Source organism: Schistocerca serialis, chromosome 11 (genome assembly GCF_023864345.2).
Source record: "Schistocerca serialis cubense isolate TAMUIC-IGC-003099 chromosome 11, iqSchSeri2.2, whole genome shotgun sequence".
NCBI lineage: Eukaryota > Metazoa > Arthropoda > Insecta > Orthoptera > Acrididae > Schistocerca > Schistocerca serialis.
Genome location: NC_064648.1, coordinates 201,344,569 through 201,363,204, shown reverse-complemented (window position 1 = coordinate 201,363,204; position 18,636 = coordinate 201,344,569). Strand labels below are relative to the sequence as shown.

The following is an 18,636-nucleotide window of genomic DNA, read 5'->3' as shown; positions in this document are numbered from 1 at the left end:
CACACCAATGGGAGAACGCAGCCCCCCAGAGCTCCTCCACGGGCGCCAACCTAGGACTCTGCTGCACCTCCTCCAGCCCGGTCCTCGCCAGTCTTCGCAAAACGGAGTACCCGGCTTTCCACCAGGTATGTCGGTCTGGGGACATGGGTTTGGTCGCAATCCACATTGGATACTGGCAGCGGTCCTGCGCCAAAATGGCCGCCGGCTCTATACCTAGACGGGGGACCGGGAGGTACGTCATCACCAAAATCAGCTACGTCCACATTTGGGCACCCACCCTCCGACCCCTTGGGCACCGGCTTCCCCATTGCCGGCACCTGTGTTGGTTTCTCCGGGGACACTACCTCCCCTCTCTCCTGTGATTCCGCCACACTGCGATGGTTCTCAGCCTTGGCAGCCTCCAGTAGCTCCAGCACCGGCATCACCCCTCCCGGGGTGGACCAGGATCCGGAGTTCGACGGCCTGTCTCCCGTTCTGTCCCGGGCTCCAGTGGTGGGACGATTGGGGCCTCTTCGTGTGGGTCACTTCCAGTTGTATTCAGAGGTTCCGGCACGAGGGTTGGCAGATCCCCTCGACTCCGGCCTCCTGATGGACATGGAGGTCATCGCTCCTGCCCGACGCTCCACCTTCCGACGCAGTGGATCACAGTGGCTTCACCCCCCGAAGGAGGAGGAGTGCAGTAGCCACTGGAAAGATCACGGAAAGCGCACATCGGCACGGCGCGTCACGGACGGTAGTTGCCGCAAGTAGAGTCCCGTCCACCAGAGGGCACGCGAGAATTCGGCCGCGACCTCTGCCGGTGGAACAACAACAACAACAACAACAACAACAACAACAACTCAGGCAGCACGGGCCGTGCCCGGTCAGTTCACATCTGGCATGCCTAGGACACAGTCCCAGTGTACGCTAAGTGAAGTGCGACGTAAAGCGTGACAGTGTTACTACACAGTTGAATTAAATCAGGTGATGCTGAGGGAATTAAATTGGAAACAAGACACTAAGTAGAAGATGAGTTTTGTTATTTGAGCAGCAAAATAACTGAAAGTGGCCGATGTAGAGATATACGAGCGCGGTTCAGAAAGTAACCTTCGATTGGTCACAGTGCGGGTTGTGGGGGGAGCAGCGACGCCATCTGTGCGTTCACGCACTCAACAGGTCAGTCAGCATCAAGCCGTGGTCGAGTGAACGTCGTACCTGCGCTAGTTTAGTTTTTGTGGCAGTTTGAAATGTGTGCTGCAATAGAAAACCCCGCCAAATGTGAAGTGCGTGCTGTCATAAGGTTTTTTACAGCCAAAGGATATTCTGCAGCAGCTATTCATCGTGAGCTTTGTGCCGTGTACGGACCAAGAGTTATGAGTGAAGGAGTTGTCCGTGAATGGGTACGTTTATTTAAAAGTGGACGAGAAAACGTTCATGATGAAGAGAGGAGTGGTAGACCATCATTGGTGACTGACGAACTCGTTCAGACAGTTGATGCAAAAGTTCGTCAAAATCGACGTTTCTCAATGTCGGAGTTGTCTACTGGTTTTCCACAGATTTCTAAGACTCTCTTGTACGAGATAGTGACAGCAAGATTGGGTTACCGTAAGTTCTGTGCACGATGGGTGCCCAAAATTCTTACCGACCACCACAAAACTCAAAGAATGGCCTCTGCATTAGACTTTCTGTCACGTTATGAGGACGAAGGAGAACGATTGTTAAACAGAATCGTGACCGATGATGAAACCTGGATTAAGTACGTGAACCCTGAGACAAAAGAACAATCAAAGATGTGGGCACATTCAAATTCGCCTACCAAACCAAGAAAAGCCTCGCACGATTTTTCTGCCAGAAAACTGATGGCAACGGTGTTTTGGGATGCCAAAGGGGTGTTGTTGGTTGAATTCATGGAACGTGGTACGACCATTAATCAAGACGTGTACTGTGAAACAATAAAAAAGTTACGACGGGCTATACAGAACAAACGCCGTGGTATGCTGACTTCCGGTATCGTTTTTTTTCACGATAACGGCCGTCCTCACTCTGCTCGCAGAACAACGGCCCTTCTTTAGTCCTTCAAGTGGGACGTTATCAACCATCCACCTAACAGCCCAGACCTGGCGCCAAGTGATTATCACCTCTTCATGCATTTGAAGAAATGGCTCGGGTCACAGCGGTTTGATGACGACGAAGAGCTCAAAGATGCGGTCACAGGCTGGCTCCAGGCACAAGCGGGTGATTTTTATGCAGAAGGAATTTCAAAGCTTGCGAAGAGATACGATAAGTGCCTCAATCGCTATGGAGACTATGTAGAAAAATAGTGCAAAGATGTAGTTGTAAGATGTATATATTAAAATATTTTTATTTAACTTGGTGTATTTTTTTAAATCAACCGGAGGTTACTTTCTGAACGGCCCTCGTATAAAATGTAGACTGGCAAGTGGTTTTGAAGAAGTAAAGATTCTTCACATCAAATATAGATTTAACCTTTAGGAAGTCTTTTCTGAAGGCATTTGTCTTTAGTTTAGCCATCTATGGCAGGTGCAACATGGACGATAAACAGTCTAGATGAGAAGAGAATAGAAGTTTTTGAAATGTGGTGCTACAGCAGAATGCTGAGGATTAGATGGTTAGATAATGTAACTGATGAGGGGGTAGTGGATAGAATTAGGATGGAAAGAAATTTGTGACACAACTTGACTAGAAGAGGGGACTGGTTTGTAGAATGCATTCTGAGACATTAAGGGCTCAATAATTTAGTATTGGAGGAAGGATGGCAAGTTAAAATCATACAGGGAGACAAAGTAATGAATACAGTAAGCAGATTCAGAAGGATGTATGTTGTAGTAGCTATTTAAAAATGCACAGGCATGCACAGGACAGAGTATATGCACAGCTGCATCAAACGAGTCTTCGAACTGAAGACAACAACCACCACCACTACAACAACAGTCACGCACCAAAATTTCTGTTATGCATAAAATAGGAAATTACTTTCCTCAAGCCTTTACTGTCATGGATTTAAATAAAACTTTCTGCAGATCCTACTTGGATGTGGTATTTTCATTAATGAACTGCTGCGTATGAATTTATAAGCATGAGAGAAGAAAAAGACAACAACAACAACAATAATGAACTATACCTATGATGAAAAATTTTGGCATTTACAAGCGTAAATTGTTCACACAAATTCTAACATCTACTTATCATACTCTTCAGTTTTATTTTCCACCATTCCTCAACTGTCTGTCACTATCTCTACTATGTTGTCTGTGCAACTTTCTGGGTACACAGGATCTCTGCCTGAAAACTCTTGCAACATACTTACAATTTCATCAATATTATTTACTTCTCTTGGAAAAGAAGCTTTTCCTAATGTCTTAACTTGCAAATTTTTCTTAACAAATGAAATACTTAAATTTTTACCAACAAAATGGATTTCTTCTAATTTTCAGCAAAATACAGAAACTCACTCTTTGTCTCAACTGGCCTCAATTCACAGGGCAATTCCACTTCCTTGTTATGTAATGGTAACTGTTCCGAAGAACTGAAGCTAAAATCATCAAAGCCTTTTTGTAATGCTGCTTCTAGATGTTCACTTTCGAGCCCCAGATTTTTCTCTGCTGGTCCTTCATGTCTGCTCTCTTCTTTTGAGAGGTGAGGAGGACAGTTTGGGAATAACAGTGGAACTGCACCCAGCCTCAAGCGCGGTTTTTTGAGGGGGGCAACTAATACCTGGCCTGTCCTTTCATCACAAATTCGTGTTTCCCAAATAACATCTTCCTTTTTAAAGTGAACATGGCATACCTGTAAATAAAAATGAATAAAAAATGAGAAGTGTACAACCAGGTAATTTTTGCAGGGTACTTATAGTTCGTAACAGAGTAAATATGTTTAAATCTTTCCAAGAGAACTGCCAACAAGTTGTGTGCATTGGTAGAGAGGAATCAAATTTGGTTTATGTTAGGTCTGGAGTGCCAGAAGGGTCGGTGCTCAGACATTTATTGTTTCTGTTAATGATTAATGATCTGCCTTTGTTCATAAATTCGAACACAATATCATACGCTGATGACACAACTTTCATCAATAAAAGCTAAGATCTAGCCACACTGAAAACATTGACCAAAAATACCTTTGCTCAAACGTCATTATGGTTCAGAGCGAATGGTTTCTTGCTAAACGACAGTAAAACCCAGGAACTTTACTTTAGCTTGATGGGGGTCCCTAACCACCATGGATTAGAAATCATTACACTTTTAGGTGTTACTATTGACAACAAATTGTCCTGGGAACCACACATCAAAAATATGTCTGGTAACTTTCACAAGTTATTTATCTAATTAGAAATTTAAATGACATGTTCCAGAAAACTAAGTACGATCAGCATATTTAGCATTCTTCCGAAGCATTATATCATCTGGAATTTTATAGTAGGGTAGTAGTTGTCACATAAAAGACATTCTTCTTTTGCAGAAGAAAGCATTAAGAATGATTACTGATTCTGGTAAATAAGAAGACTGTAAACCTCTGTTAATTAAACTGCAATGTCAGACAGTAGTAAACTTATTCAATTATAATGTTCTATTGTACATTAGAAACAATGTTTCAAAATTTATACTGAGAAGTGATATTCATAGCTGGTGTGTTGTGGTCTTCAGTCCAGATACTGGTTTGATGCAGCTCTCCATGCTACTCTATCCTGTGCAAGCTGCTTCATCTCCCAGTACCTACTGGAACCTACATCCTTCTGAATCTAGTTAGTGTATTCATCTCTTGGTCTCTCTCTACAATTTTTACCCTCCATGTTGCACTCCAATACTAAATTGGTGATCCCTTGATGCCTCAGAACATATCTTACCAATCGATCCCTTCTTCTAATCAAGTTGTGCCACAAATTTCTCTTCTCCCCAATCCTATTCAATACTTCCTCATTAGTTATGTGGCCTACCCATCTAATCTTCAGCATTCTTCTGTATCACCACATTTAGAAAATTTAAATTCTCTTCTTGTCTAAACTATTTATCGTCCATGTTTCACTTTCATACATGGCTACACTCCATACAAATACTTCCATTTAAATCTATACTCGAAATTAGCAAATTTTTTTCTTCAGAAACGCTTTCATTGCCATCGCCAATCTACATTTTATATCCTCTCTACTTCGACCATCATCAGTTACTTTGCTCCCCAAATAGCAAAACTCATTTACTACTTTAAGTGTCTCATTTCCTAATCTAATTCCCTCAGCATCAACCGATTTCATTCGATTACATTCCATTATCCTCATTTTGCAGTAATCGGTGAACCTTAAAATTTTTATTTCTTCTCCATGGATTTTAATTCCTACTCCAAATTTTTCTTTTGTTTCATTTACTGCTTGCTCAATATACACATTGAATAACATAGGGGATAAGCTACAACCCTGTCTCACTCCCTTCCCAACCACTGCTTCCCTTTCGTGCCCCTCAACTCTTGTAACCGCCGTCTGGTTTCTGTACAAACACTAAATAGCCTTTCGCTCCCTGTATTTTAACCCTGCCACCTTCAGAATTTGAAAGAGAGTATTCCAGTCAACATTGTCAAAAGCTTTCTCTAAGTCTACAAATGCTGGAAACGTAGGTTTACCTTTCCTTAATATGTCTTCTAAGATAAGTTGTAGTGTCAGTATTGCCTCACGTGTTCCAACATATCTACAGAATCCAAACTGATCTTCCTCAAGGTCGGCTTCTCCCAATTTTTCCATTCATCTGTAAAGAATTCTTGTTAGTATTTTGCAGCCATGACTTATTAAACTGATAGTTTGGTAATTTTCACACCTGCTTTCTTTGGGATTGGAATTATTATACTCTTCTTGAAGTCTGAGGTTATTTCACCAGTCTCATACATCTTGCTCACCAGATGGTAGAGTTTAGTCAGGGCTGGTTCTCCCAAGGCTATCAGTAGTTCTAATGGAATGTTGTCTACTCCCGGGAACTTGTTTGGACTTAGATCTTTCAGTGCTCTGTCAAATTCTTCACACAGTATCGTATCTCCCATTTCATCTTCATCTACATCCTCTTCCATTTCCATAATATTGCCCTCAAATACATCGCCCTTGTATAGACCCTCTATATACTCCTTCCACCTTTCTGCTTTCCCTTCTTTGCTTAGAACTGGGTTTCCATCTGAGCTATTGATATTCATGCAAGTGGTTCTCTTTTCTCCAAAGGTCTCTTTAATTTTCCTGTAGGCAGTATCTATTTTAACCCAAGTGATATATGCCTCTACATCCTTACATTTATCCTCTAGCCATCCCTGCTTAGCCATTTTGCACTTTCTGTCGATCTCATTTTTGAGACGTTTGTATTCCTTTTTGCCTGCTTCATTTACTGCATTTTTATATTTCCTCCTTTCATTAATTAAATTCAATATTTCTTCTGTTGCTCAAAGATTTCTACTAGCCCTCATCTTTTTACCTACTTGATCTTCTGCTGCTTTCACTATTTCATCTCTCAAAGCTACCCATTCTTCCCCTATTGTATTTCTTTCCTCCATCCTTGTCAATCGTTCCCTAATGCTCTCGCTGAAACTCTGTACAACCTCTGGTTCTTTCAGTTTGTCCAGGTCCAATCTCCTTAAATTCCCACATTTTTGCAGTTTCTTCAGTTTTAATCTACAGTTCATAACCAATAGATTGCGGTCAGAGTCCACATCTGCCCCTGGAAATGTCTTACAATTTAAAACCTGGTTCCTAAATCTCTGTCTTACCATTATATAATCTATCTGAAACCTTACAGTATCTCCAGGCCTCTTCCATGTACACAACCTTCTTTCATGATTCTTGAACCAAGTGTTAGCTATGATTAAGTTATGCTCTTTGCAAAATTCTACCAGGCGTCTCCGTGTTTCATTTTTTACCCCCATTCCATATTAACCTACTACGTTTCCTTCTCTTCCTTTTCCTACTATCGAATTCCAGTCACCCATGACTATTAAATTTTCATCTCCCTTCACTATCTGAATAATTTCTTTTATCTCATCATACATTTGATCAATTTCTTCATCATCTGCGGAGCTGGTTGGAATATAAAGGCTTTGTATCTATCTTGGCCACAATAATGCGTTCACTATGCTGTTTGTAGTAGCTTACCAGTGCTACTGTTTTTTTATTCATTATTAAACCTACTCCTGCATTACCCTTATTTGATTTTGTATTTATAACCCTGTATTCACCTGACCAGAAGTCTTGTTCCTCCTGCCACTGAACTTCACTAACTCCCACTAGGCCTATAACTTTAACCTATCCATTTACCTTCTTAAATTTTCTAACCTACCTCCCCAATTAAGGGATCTGACATTCCACACTCCGATCTCAAGAACGCGTTTTCTTTCTCCTGATAATGACGTCCTCCTGAGTAGTCCGTGCCCAGGAGTGGGGATTCATAGGTATAATACTAGAAATAGAACTGTGTAGACATGCCATATCATAGACTGTGTAAATCACAGAACTCCTACCTAGTACTTGGACTAAGAATGTTTAACAGACTAAGCGAAGATTTTAAAGAATTGCCTGTAAATATTTTTAAAGCCAAGTTGTATAAGTTACTAGTAAACAATCCTTTTTATACTGTTGATGAATTTTTTGAGGACTGAAGTACTGCTTTGTAACTTCTAGTTTCTACTTTTACCCATTTCATGCAAGCTAAAGTACACTGAGAAATGTATGCTCTTGACTTTGTCAATTGCTGTAACGAGCTGAATGACAATAAAATTTTATTATTATTATTATTATTATTATAACAGATTTATCACCACACTGCAAGACATGCTCATGGTAGACCACCTCTTGTAACATCAATATCTGGGTCAATGGAAGCGTCCGATTCGACCCGTCAGCTTTGACCCCATGACACAAGGGTGGTGTTCTGTGTGACATCATCACAACACGGTGTTTATGAGTTGGTTGTGTTTGTAGATGTCGTCTTCTTGTGTTTCATGGTGTCCTCTGGCGGCGTGTGTGTATGTGCTGAGTACAATGTGTTGTGTTGGGTTCATTTGAGCCTTTTTTGGTTTCAAATTTCCAGCTAGGTTGTAAGGATACTTTTTCTTTTCAAGTAGTGTCTGCCGATGGCTAAATGAAATTCTCAAAGTGTCTACCATTAGCTCTAACACACACTTCCAAATGCTGTATCACAGATTGTCTTAATCAAGCCCATATTCCTGGTGTCTGCTGTATCTGGTGAAATCCTTGAACACATCTGCGAATAATGTTCAACATTCACAATATATCCTTTAAATGCCCCCAAAAATAAAAATCCAGTGGAGAAAGAACAAGGTATCGAGTAGATGGAGATACTGCTGCCCCACATCCTATCCATTTATTGTGACATGCCAATTTGAAATTGTTCTAGCCTCCAGAGCGAAAAGTGGTGGTGCCCCACCATGCACGAACCCCGTGTCCCGAAGTAGCCTAAGTGTAGTGGAACGTCTTCCAACAAAAATTCACAGCACGATGCTGCAGTCAGTCCCCCATAGGAAACGAAAGGTTCAGTTAATCTGTCTTCAATAATGCCAGCCCATACATTAATGTTGAACTGGTTTTCAAAAGTGCAATAAGGATCACCATCCTACCACATGTATGTGAAAATTCTCACTCCATTCTTGGTGAAATTTATTTTGTCAGCGAGCTGTGTGGTGAACGGAAAGTGTCGGTACTGAGCACACACTGCCACTAACCAACCGAGTTACAAAAAGCTTTTCTGGATTGAAAATGTGTTTCAGTACGGCCCTGCACTCTGTGAATGTGGTGGTGGGTAAAGGGGCTGCTCCCGTAACACTTTCCACACAGTCACATGACTAAATTTCTCTGGTGCTGTTGCCACTATTGCCCTCAACGTGCTACAGTACTTTATCTTCTATATCAGGTGATCCAACACTATTTGGTCTTCCACAATGAAATTACCTTTCCTAGAAAGAGGCTGTCTCCACAAAGTTTACACGTATTCTGTGAAACGTTTTATTGTTCAGAAGATGTCTATTAGGAAATCTTACAGCACACAAACATCTGGCTTCAGGCACAATGCAATTTGCAAGTGAATACATGGTACATGTTCGTCACATGCTGATTAGAATACATTTTAGCTAGTAACTTACTGTGTGGACCAGTTTAATAAGAGAACGCATCACACCTGTGACCCTAAGCCAGACGCAGTTCATTGAGACCCCTCTCAGGAATAGCTGATTCAATTACTGGCGGAAGAAAATGCTCAGTATACACTAAACACTAATCCAATAAGATCTGTAGACTAAGCTTCCACTACTGACTGCGTTCTCAATACTAAAAGATTAGATTTCCTTTCATTCCAGTTGGTCCATAGTGAGGAGGTGCTCCAGGATGTAGAGCATGTCAGAAAAACAACAATACATGACAAATATTTACAACTCAAACAAATAACCTAATGTACCATTCCACAGGTCCCAAGTGGAATGATGATCATTTTTTAATGGATACTATACGAAAGAATCATTTTACAAATATTAATGCACTGAATTTAAAATAAAAAAGTTTTTATTTATTTATAAGGTAATAAACATGCACTGAAATTGGAAATTGTGCAGATATATATGATGTAACTTACCAAACTAAAGCATTGGTATGTTGATAGACACACAAATAAACACGTACACACAAAATTCAAGCTTTCGCAACCAACGGTTGCTTCATCAGGAAAGAGGGAAAGACGAAAGGATGTGGGTTTTAAGCGAGAGGGTAAGGAGTCATTCCAATCCAGGGAGCGGAAAGACTTACCTTGGGGGGAAAAAAGGACAGGTATGCGCGCGTGCGCCCGCGCGCACACACACACACACACACACACACACACACACACACACACACACACACATACACACACACAGAGACAGACACAAGCAGACATTTGTAAATATCACTTTGCCACGAAGAAAAACAATCCTAATCCTACTCCTAATGATCCAACTCCCCAAGACACTATCCAAATTGAACCCTGCCTGGAACAGTTCTGTCCTCCGTCACAGCGGGACCCACCTCCTCTTCCTCAAAATCATCCTCTCCAAACCTTCCAGGAATTTCTCACTTCCAGCCTTGCCTCTCAATCCTTTTTAAAAAACCTTAATCCTACTCCCAACATCACCACTGCTGAAGCCCAGGCTATCCATGATCTGAAGGCTGACCGATCCATCGTCATTCTTCCGGCGGACAAGGGTTCCACGACTGTGGTACTTTATCGTCAGGAGTATGTCGCTAAGGGACTGCGTCAGCTTTCAGAAAACACTACATACAAACTTTGCCAAGGTAATCTCATTCCTGATGTCCAGGCGGAGCTTCAATGAATCCTCAGAACCTTAGGCCCCCTACAAAACCTTTCACCTGACTCCATCAACCTCCTGACCCCAGCGACACCCTGCACCCCTGACCTTCTACCTACTTCCAAAAATTCACAAACCCAAACATCCCGGCTGCCCCATTGTAGCTGGTTACCAAGCACCCACAGAACGTATCTCTGCCTGCGTAGATCAACACCTTCAACCCATTACATGCAGTCTCCCATCCTTCATCAAAGACACCAAACACTTTCTCGAACGCCTGGAATCCTTACCCAATCTGTTACCCCCGGAAACCATCCTTTTAACCATTGATGCCACTTCCTTATACACAAATATTCCGCATGTCCAGGGCCTCACTGCGATGGAGCACTTCCTTTCACGCCGATCACCTGCCACAATACCTAAAACCTCTTTCCTCATTACCTTAGCCAGCTTTATCCTGACTCACAACTTCTTCACTTTCGAAGGCCAGACATACCAACAATTAAAGGGAACAGCCATGGGTACCAGGATGGCCCCCTCGTACGCCAACCTATTTATGGGTCGCTTAGAGGAAGCCTTCTTGGTTACCCAGGCCTGCCAACCCAAAGTTTGGTACAGATTTATTGATGACATCTTCATGATCTGGACTCACAGTGAAGAAGAACTCCAGAATTTCATCTTCGACCTCAATCCTTTGGTTCCATCAGATTCACCTGGTCCTACTCCAAATCCCATGCCACTTTCCTTGACGTTGACCTCCACCTGTCCAATGGCCAGCTTCACATGTCCGTCCACATCAAACCCACCAACAAGCAACAGTACCTGCATTATGACAGCTGCCACCCATTCCACATCAAACGGTCCCTTCCCTACAGCCTAGGTCTTCGTGGCAAACGAATCTGCTCCAGTCCGGAATCCCTGAACCATTACACCAACAACCTGAAAACAGCTTTCGCATCCCGCAAATACCCTCCAGACCTGGTACAGAAGCAAATTACCAGAGCCACTTCCTCATCCCCTCAAACCCAGAACCTCCCACAGAAGAACCCCAAAAGTGCCCCACTTGTGACAGGATACTTTCCGGGACTGGATCAGACTCTGAATGTGGCTGTCCAGCAGGGATATGGCTTCCTCAAATCCTGCCCTGAAATGGGACCCATCCTTCATGAAATCCTCCCCTCTCTACCAAGAGTGTCTTTCCGCCGTCCACCTAACCTTCGTAGCCTCTCGGTTCATCTCTATGAAATCCCCAAACCACCTTCCCTACCCTCTGGCTCCTAACCTTGTAACCGCCCCCGGTGTAAAACCTGTCCCATGCACCCTCCCACCACCACCTACTCCAGTCCTGTAACCCGGAAGGTGTACACGATCAAAGGCAGAGCCACGTGTGAAAGCACCCACGTGATCTACCAACTGACCTGCCTACACTGTGAAGCTTTCTATGTGGGAATCACCAGCAACAAACTGTCCATTCGCATGAATGGACACAGGCAGACAGTGTTTGTTGGTAATGAGGATCACCCTGTGGCTAAACATGCCTTGTTGCACGGCCAGCACATCTTGGCACAGTGTTACACCATCCGGGTTATCTGGATACTTCCCACTAACACCAACCTGTAAGAACTCCGGAGATGGAAACTTGCCCTTCAGTATATCCTCTCTTCCCATTATCCACCAGGCCACAACCTCTGCTAATTTCAAGTTGCCGCCACTCATACCTCACCTGTCATTCAACAACATCTTTGCCTCTGTACTTCTGCCTCGACTGACATCTCTGCCGAATCTCTTTGCCTTTACAAATGTCTGCTTGTGTCTGTATATGTGCATGTGTGTGTGTGTGTGTGTGTGTGTGTGAGTGAGTGAGTGAGTGAGAGAGAGAGAGAGAGAGAGAGAGAGAGAGAGAGAGAGAGCGCACTCGCTACTGTGTACCTGTCCTTTTTTCCCCCCTAAGGTAAGTCTTTCCGCTCCCGGAATTGGAATGACTCCTTACCCTCTCCCTTAAAACCCACATCCTTTCGTCTTTCCCTCTTTCCTGATGAAGCAACCGTTGGTTGCGAAAGCTTGAATTTTGTGTGTCTATCAACACGCCAACGCTTTCGTTTGGTAAGTTACATCATATCAGTTGGTTCTACTGATAAATTCATCAGTGGAGTAGGAGTTGGCCACCAATAAATCCATTATGCTTCTCTTAAACTGAATTTCATTGGTTGTTAAGGTTTTTATGGCTGCTGGCAAGTTATTGAAAATGTGTGTTCCTGAATAATGCACACCTTTTTGTACAAGACTAAATGACTTTAAATCCTTGTGAACATTATTCTTATTTCTAGTATTGATTCCATAAATTGAGCTGTTGGTTTGAAAAAGTGATATGTTTAATGACAAATTTCATTAAAGAATAAATGTATTGGGAAGTAGTGGTTAGTATGCCTAGTTCCCTAAAAAGACTTCTGCAGGATGTTATTGAGTTCACACCACATATAACTCTTACCGCACGTTTTTGTGCCCAGAAAACTTTGGCTTGGCTTGATGAATTACCCCAAAAAATAATCCCATATGACATTATGGAATGAAAGTAAGCACAGTATTCCAGCTTTTTCATTCTGTGGTGTGCTTTTCCCAGTTGAATTTATTATCAAGCTGTAATCCCAAGAATTTAACACTGTCCACTTCTTCTACCTGCTTGTCATCGTATGTTAGGCATATACTTGTGGGACACCCTTTACAAGTTCTGAACTGCACGTAGTGTGATTTTTCAAAGTTTAGTGACAATGAATTGGCCAGGAACCAGTGATTAATGTCCACAAATAATTTATTAGCTGATCTTTCTAAGACTACACTTGATTTGCTATTTATTGCAATGTTTGTATCATCGGCAAACAAAACGAACTTGGCATCTGGTAATGTTACTGATGAAAGGTCATTGTTTTGTTTACTTACTAGTACAATGGCAGTGAAGATAAACACAAGAAGCCTTTAACTTTACAGTCCCAAAACATCAAAACAAACAAAACTAGGAGGGGTGGGGGGTGGGGGACCACCTGCACAACCAAGTTGGAAATTTGAAAACAGAGAGAGAAATAAAGCAAACATATAACAATAAGAAAATATCTAACTAAGGAACTACAAAAAAAATAAAAAAATAAAAAATAAAAAAAAATGATCACATGTATATTTAAAATTTTTGCTTCCTTTAATCCCTGGAGAATTCCCATGTATTAGTTATTACCACATACATAAAGTTACTATATCCTCTAAAAACGCTAAATGACTTATAAGGAGATAATCAAATGAGAAACGTTGGGGGAGGGACAGCTACTCCATTAAATAACAAAACTCAAAAAATTGCCATGATTCACCAATGTATTATGGCAATAAACTCAAAAGAATAATTAAAAACAGCTGGCAGAGGAATAAAAGTACACTGTTCCTCAGTAAATTACAGACATTTGAAATTGTAAAATGCAAAAATATTGTAAATTAGGAATTGGTTACAATTTTGTGAGATGTAACTCACAAATCTGGTGATGCCTGCATCATTAAAATTACTCTAGAAAGATGCTGTACATCTATTCCTCTAACAATTTCAGAACATTTATTTTATTAATTCAGTCTGTACGTACTAAGTGACACCTCCCCCCCCCCCCCCCCTCTCAAAACAACAACAATAACAACAGCACTAACACTACCCACATAAAGAAATGTTCCATAGAAGCCATCATGAAAGAGGCTAATTACTGAAAGTTGTGTATTTATGTGGCCAATATCAGTGAAGCCCTTTTGTGTCACTGTGTTTCTATGTCTATTTCATTATCAATTGGAGTATGTTAATACTAAAAAACCAGACAGTGTCAAGACAGCTGATACACTGCCACGTGTGAGGTCCATATTAGCAGAAGCATACATACACGGTGATTTTCTAGGTATTTAGTTATGTATGTAGGATAGAAATGTAGAGCACTTCAATGTATCTGAAATTACTGACCCAGAAAGTAACACAAGTTGCAGAAAGAATCGATAGTACAAAATATCCTGTATCTTCCATTTGCAATATTAATCTACTCTTGTCTTCTTCACTTTTGTAGAATTCTGTCACCATAAAGTAAAATTTTTATCTTCGCACTGCACGACCAAAAGCGTTGTGTGTGTTCTGCTCAGACTTACTAAATCGAATTTTGAACATCAGTCTCCTACAAATTAAATACTAGAAGGTCCAGTCCCGTCGACAGCGAGGTCTATAAAGGCGGAATTTATCAGGGATTTGCTAATAAGGGAGCTGCCGTTTTAATTCACGTTTGAATTACGGGCAGAGAGTAGGCCTACGTCTACACGAAATGCCTTTCATTTTTCAAAGACAGCTTACTGAAAGTTTTTACAGCACAAAAAAGGCCTGAATACCAATACTGTACCAGTCAATGCTTAAACAACTCGTATTCGGTGTATAGCACACTACATCAAAAATTTGCAACAAACGCTGAAGAGCACTGTGTATGTAAGAAAGCCACTGATCTGGAGGAGTCTTCCGTGCTACATTCAATTATCAGATTTATAGAAACTTCCACTGCCTGCACTTCGAGGAGTAAATCATTTACATGATGTAAACAAACTAAGCTGCGGGTTTTCTGGTCGAGAAAACGAAGCACGATACATTACAGTACTCTCCGTCATTAGATTAAAAAATTCTTACGAACGTAAACAAAAACGAAAGACTCACCTTAGAACTTGGAGAAGGAGCAAAGTTAACCCGACCAATACTTGATAACCATTTCCTCCTCAACGTTTCACCCTTCGGAAATTGAAATACTGTAACTTTTGGGCCAGCGTCATAATTACCACGGCAATACGGCACAGAACAATGATACGGCATATTATCAATAACAAGAAGTCAAACCCACAAATCGTTCACGTTCAATCACGTAGTTTTTCTCTATTAGGTAGTGGTGGGCAGGAAATCGCGTATCTGTTAGAAATCGCAGTGACTGAGAAGTCACAGATATCACAGTAGCAACTTTACAGAATCTAACTGCGATTTCAGTCACAGTTAGCAGTCGCAAGTAGTATTTCACATTCAAAGACGTGAGCCATCTATTGGTCGAATTTAGCACTGCTTTCTGCGATTTCAGTGACAAGTCGCAACTAAGAGTCGCAAGTAGCAACTAGAAAGCGCGGTTAACAGTGCCATCTGTGGGTCAAAGTTCGTACTACGTCCATCTCTGCGGTACGCTATGGAGTCTAACTGCGATTTCCGTGACAAATCGCAACTAAGAGTCGCAAGTAGCAACTAGAAAGCGCGGTTAACAGTGCCATCTGTGGGTCAAAGTTCGTACTACGCCCATCTCTGCGGTACGCTATGGAGTCTAACTGCGATTTCCGTGACAAGTCGCAACTAAGAGTCGCAAGTAGCAACTACAAAGCGCAGTTAGCACTGCCATCTGTTGAGCAAAGTTCATACTACGCTATTCGCTACCGAGTCAAACTGCGATTTCTGTGACAAATCGCAACTAAGAGTCGCAAGTAGCAACTAAAAAGCGCAGTTAACATACTTTTCCTAGTGTCATCTGTTGACCGACGTACGTACTTCGTTATGAGAGCCTTGTGCCTCACGAGATCGATGTGCTGTGTGTGCATATGAAGGGCTTATTTCAATAGTGGTACAAGTCCATTTTTGTTAATTTTGAGATATAGAGTCGTAAAGTTAAATGAGTGCTGAAAGATCTGCAGTTCAGATACCAGAAATATTCAAGCATATGGCTTCTTGCTAGATATGAACCTTTATTTATGTTTGTTTGGATCACTAATTTCAGAAGCATTATAGACAGAAAAGTGTAGGTAATGGACATGTACCACTATTGAAATAAGCCCTTCATATTATATGACGACATGCACATTCAGTATCAGTTATGGTTGGTCAAATACTGCTGTGACTCTGAATGTATTATATTAATAAGAAGCAACATTGCCTTTTTCTCCTGAAAATATCAAGTAACGTAACAAATGTGTTTGATTCTGCTTCCAATATGACAGTTTTGGTTAATACTCCACATGCCTACAGGACTTTGCAATGTTAACACAGCAGAACTCAGACATCTGTATAAGTGTAGAGAAATGAAAACAGTCATATGAATGCCTCACTTTTGTTCCGACACAGTTCAAGACTCGGGAGAAAAGTTTTACACCTGGTGTTCTACATGGCAACTTCACACACAAGAACTTTTTGCCGACACTACTGCCACCTACATAAGTAAGCTTTTCCTGTGTCACTTTCAAGTAATGCACTTAAGCTATTCCTGATTTAACTGGAAGATCTGTACTTCCCACTTTCATATCAACAGCGTCAAAATGCATATTGTAGACTTCGGGATATGTTACAGGTCAGTGTCACACCAAGTTTGAGGAGAAACGAGGGGGGGGGGGAGGGGCGGCACGTCGGTATCCAAATCCAACAAGTGTTTACCAATAAATAAGTGGCGGAAAATTACGGGTATAGGACGGCTTAACATGTGGAAAATGAGATATTTATTATTCACTCAATGTATTTATTATTCCTTTAAAATCGCACAACAACTTCAATAAAACACTTTAATCAGTCACACACTTATTTCGTAATTATTTCACTCTTGAACTGCAAATCCTCTAAGAGCTGTCTTGAATCTTCACGAGTCTCTCTCAACAGCCTTGATGTGGATAGATATGTACAGCAACCAGTAATCAGTCAGAACTGCGTCTGCAAAAACACAAGGATTATTAAACAATTTTTGCTGTCACTAATTACTAGCAATATAATTGACAGAGTAGATTGCTAATATTTGCTATATCACATTTGCTAATATTTGCTATATCACATTCGCAAGAACGATCTCACTGAAGTAATTAAGTCCATCAAAACGCTTAGAAACTAACCTGTCGTCTGACGAAAACGGTCTAAAGACTGGCAATTTCTTCAGATCTGTTGACAATGATATTTTGAATTATCACTTTACTGAGTGACTGAAATGTAGTTCAGGTACCTATGAACATAACAATATGTTAGAATTCATTTTCTAAACGCGAACTATTACGGTACTGTGCGGCTACTTACATATTAATTACACTATTAATATTTTCACAGTTGTTTCTTTAATACAAAATTAAAGCCAACGGAAGAATAAACGTAAAACATACTTACCAATGACAGGTTTGTTGAGATGCAATTTTCTATGTGGGCAGATGTAACTTTTTCATACGTCGCAGAAATCGCAGGAGTCACAGAAATCGCAGAAGTAGCAGAAGTCACAGAAATCGCAGAAGTCGCAGAAGTAGCAAAAGTAGCAGAAATCGCGGAAGTAGCAGAAATAGCAGTGGCGGAGGGATACGCGACTTAGGTTCCTTAACTGCGACTCTTAACTGCGACAAATCACAGTTAAGAATAACAGATACTGAAAAGTAGCATTCACAGAAATCACTGATATCGGAAAATCGCAGTTTAGCCCATCACTACTATTAGGGCACACAGGGCGCAGCGCGTAAGTTTACCGCTTGAATATTTGACTTCGTACGACGCCATGTTGTGACGTCACGCACATGCGCAGAAAGGAGCATCAGCCCTCTGGTACCACTGTGCTGGTACTGTTGCTAAAAGACTATAAGAGCTATGCGCTCTTGTTCAATAGTGTTTCACAACAGCAAAAACGAACAAGTGCTCATAACTTCTCATGTACGTATAGGCGATCTTTACTGCCCATTTTTTCTTGTTTTGGTCCATACTACCACCTCTGAAAGTTGCCTAATCTCCATTCTTAGCAACCATAATACCGGTACATGTATTTCACAGACAGAGGTATCAGAAATATTGTCGCTTGTAGCTTTCGACTCGTTCCTTTCCGAACCATGGACCCTTACCTCCATTTTATACATTTATCCTTCTCCATCATACTTGAAAGTTTGCAACATCACCACGAAATCACCCTGTTTACACATGTATTCACGGGTGCTGGCGCCTAGAACTGTGAGACTCTGTATCATCGTTGTATGACGTTTCCACAAACTGGTTCCTATGTAAAACTTGATCTACTAACTCCCCTCTGCAATCTCTAGAAGTGTGTTACATAAATTGGGAAACACACTGTATATAACTGTCAAACTGACTTTTTTGTTATAAAACAGGTGATACCAGAACTGCCAAACTGAACTAACTTTTTTTAATTTTATTTTTCATACTGTTAACGCCAAAACCGCTGACAATCACAAACACAACCAAAAAATGAAGCTGATCAGTCTAGCCGTTATCAAGTGATGCTCTTTCGCAATTTATTTTAATTTCCGACTTTTCTGGTGGATTTTTCAGAAATTTCGATTTCT

At 41.2% G+C, this 18,636-nt stretch overlaps 1 protein-coding gene across 6 annotated transcripts in view; it reads right to left on the bottom strand.

The window, feature by feature from the left end:
- LOC126427399 (uncharacterized) overlaps positions 1-17,841 on the bottom strand; it is a 232,097-nt gene extending 214,256 nt beyond the window's left edge. For 2 of the 6 annotated variants that reach the window (XM_050089748.1, XM_050089747.1), the window contains exons 1-3: positions 17,783-17,841; positions 15,014-15,233; positions 3,453-3,786 (exon numbers count right to left, since the gene is read on the bottom strand). In XM_050089748.1, the coding sequence (XP_049945705.1) occupies positions 3,453-3,786; positions 15,014-15,166 (487 nt within the window). In that variant the 5' untranslated portion in view covers positions 15,167-15,233; positions 17,783-17,841. Of the gene's footprint in view, positions 1-3,452; positions 3,787-14,708; positions 14,803-15,013; positions 15,234-17,782 lie in introns of those variants that run through there. The other 4 variants (XM_050089749.1, XM_050089750.1, XM_050089751.1 and 1 more) reach the window with 3 other exon arrangements.
- Positions 17,842-18,636: the final 795 nt, after the last annotated feature.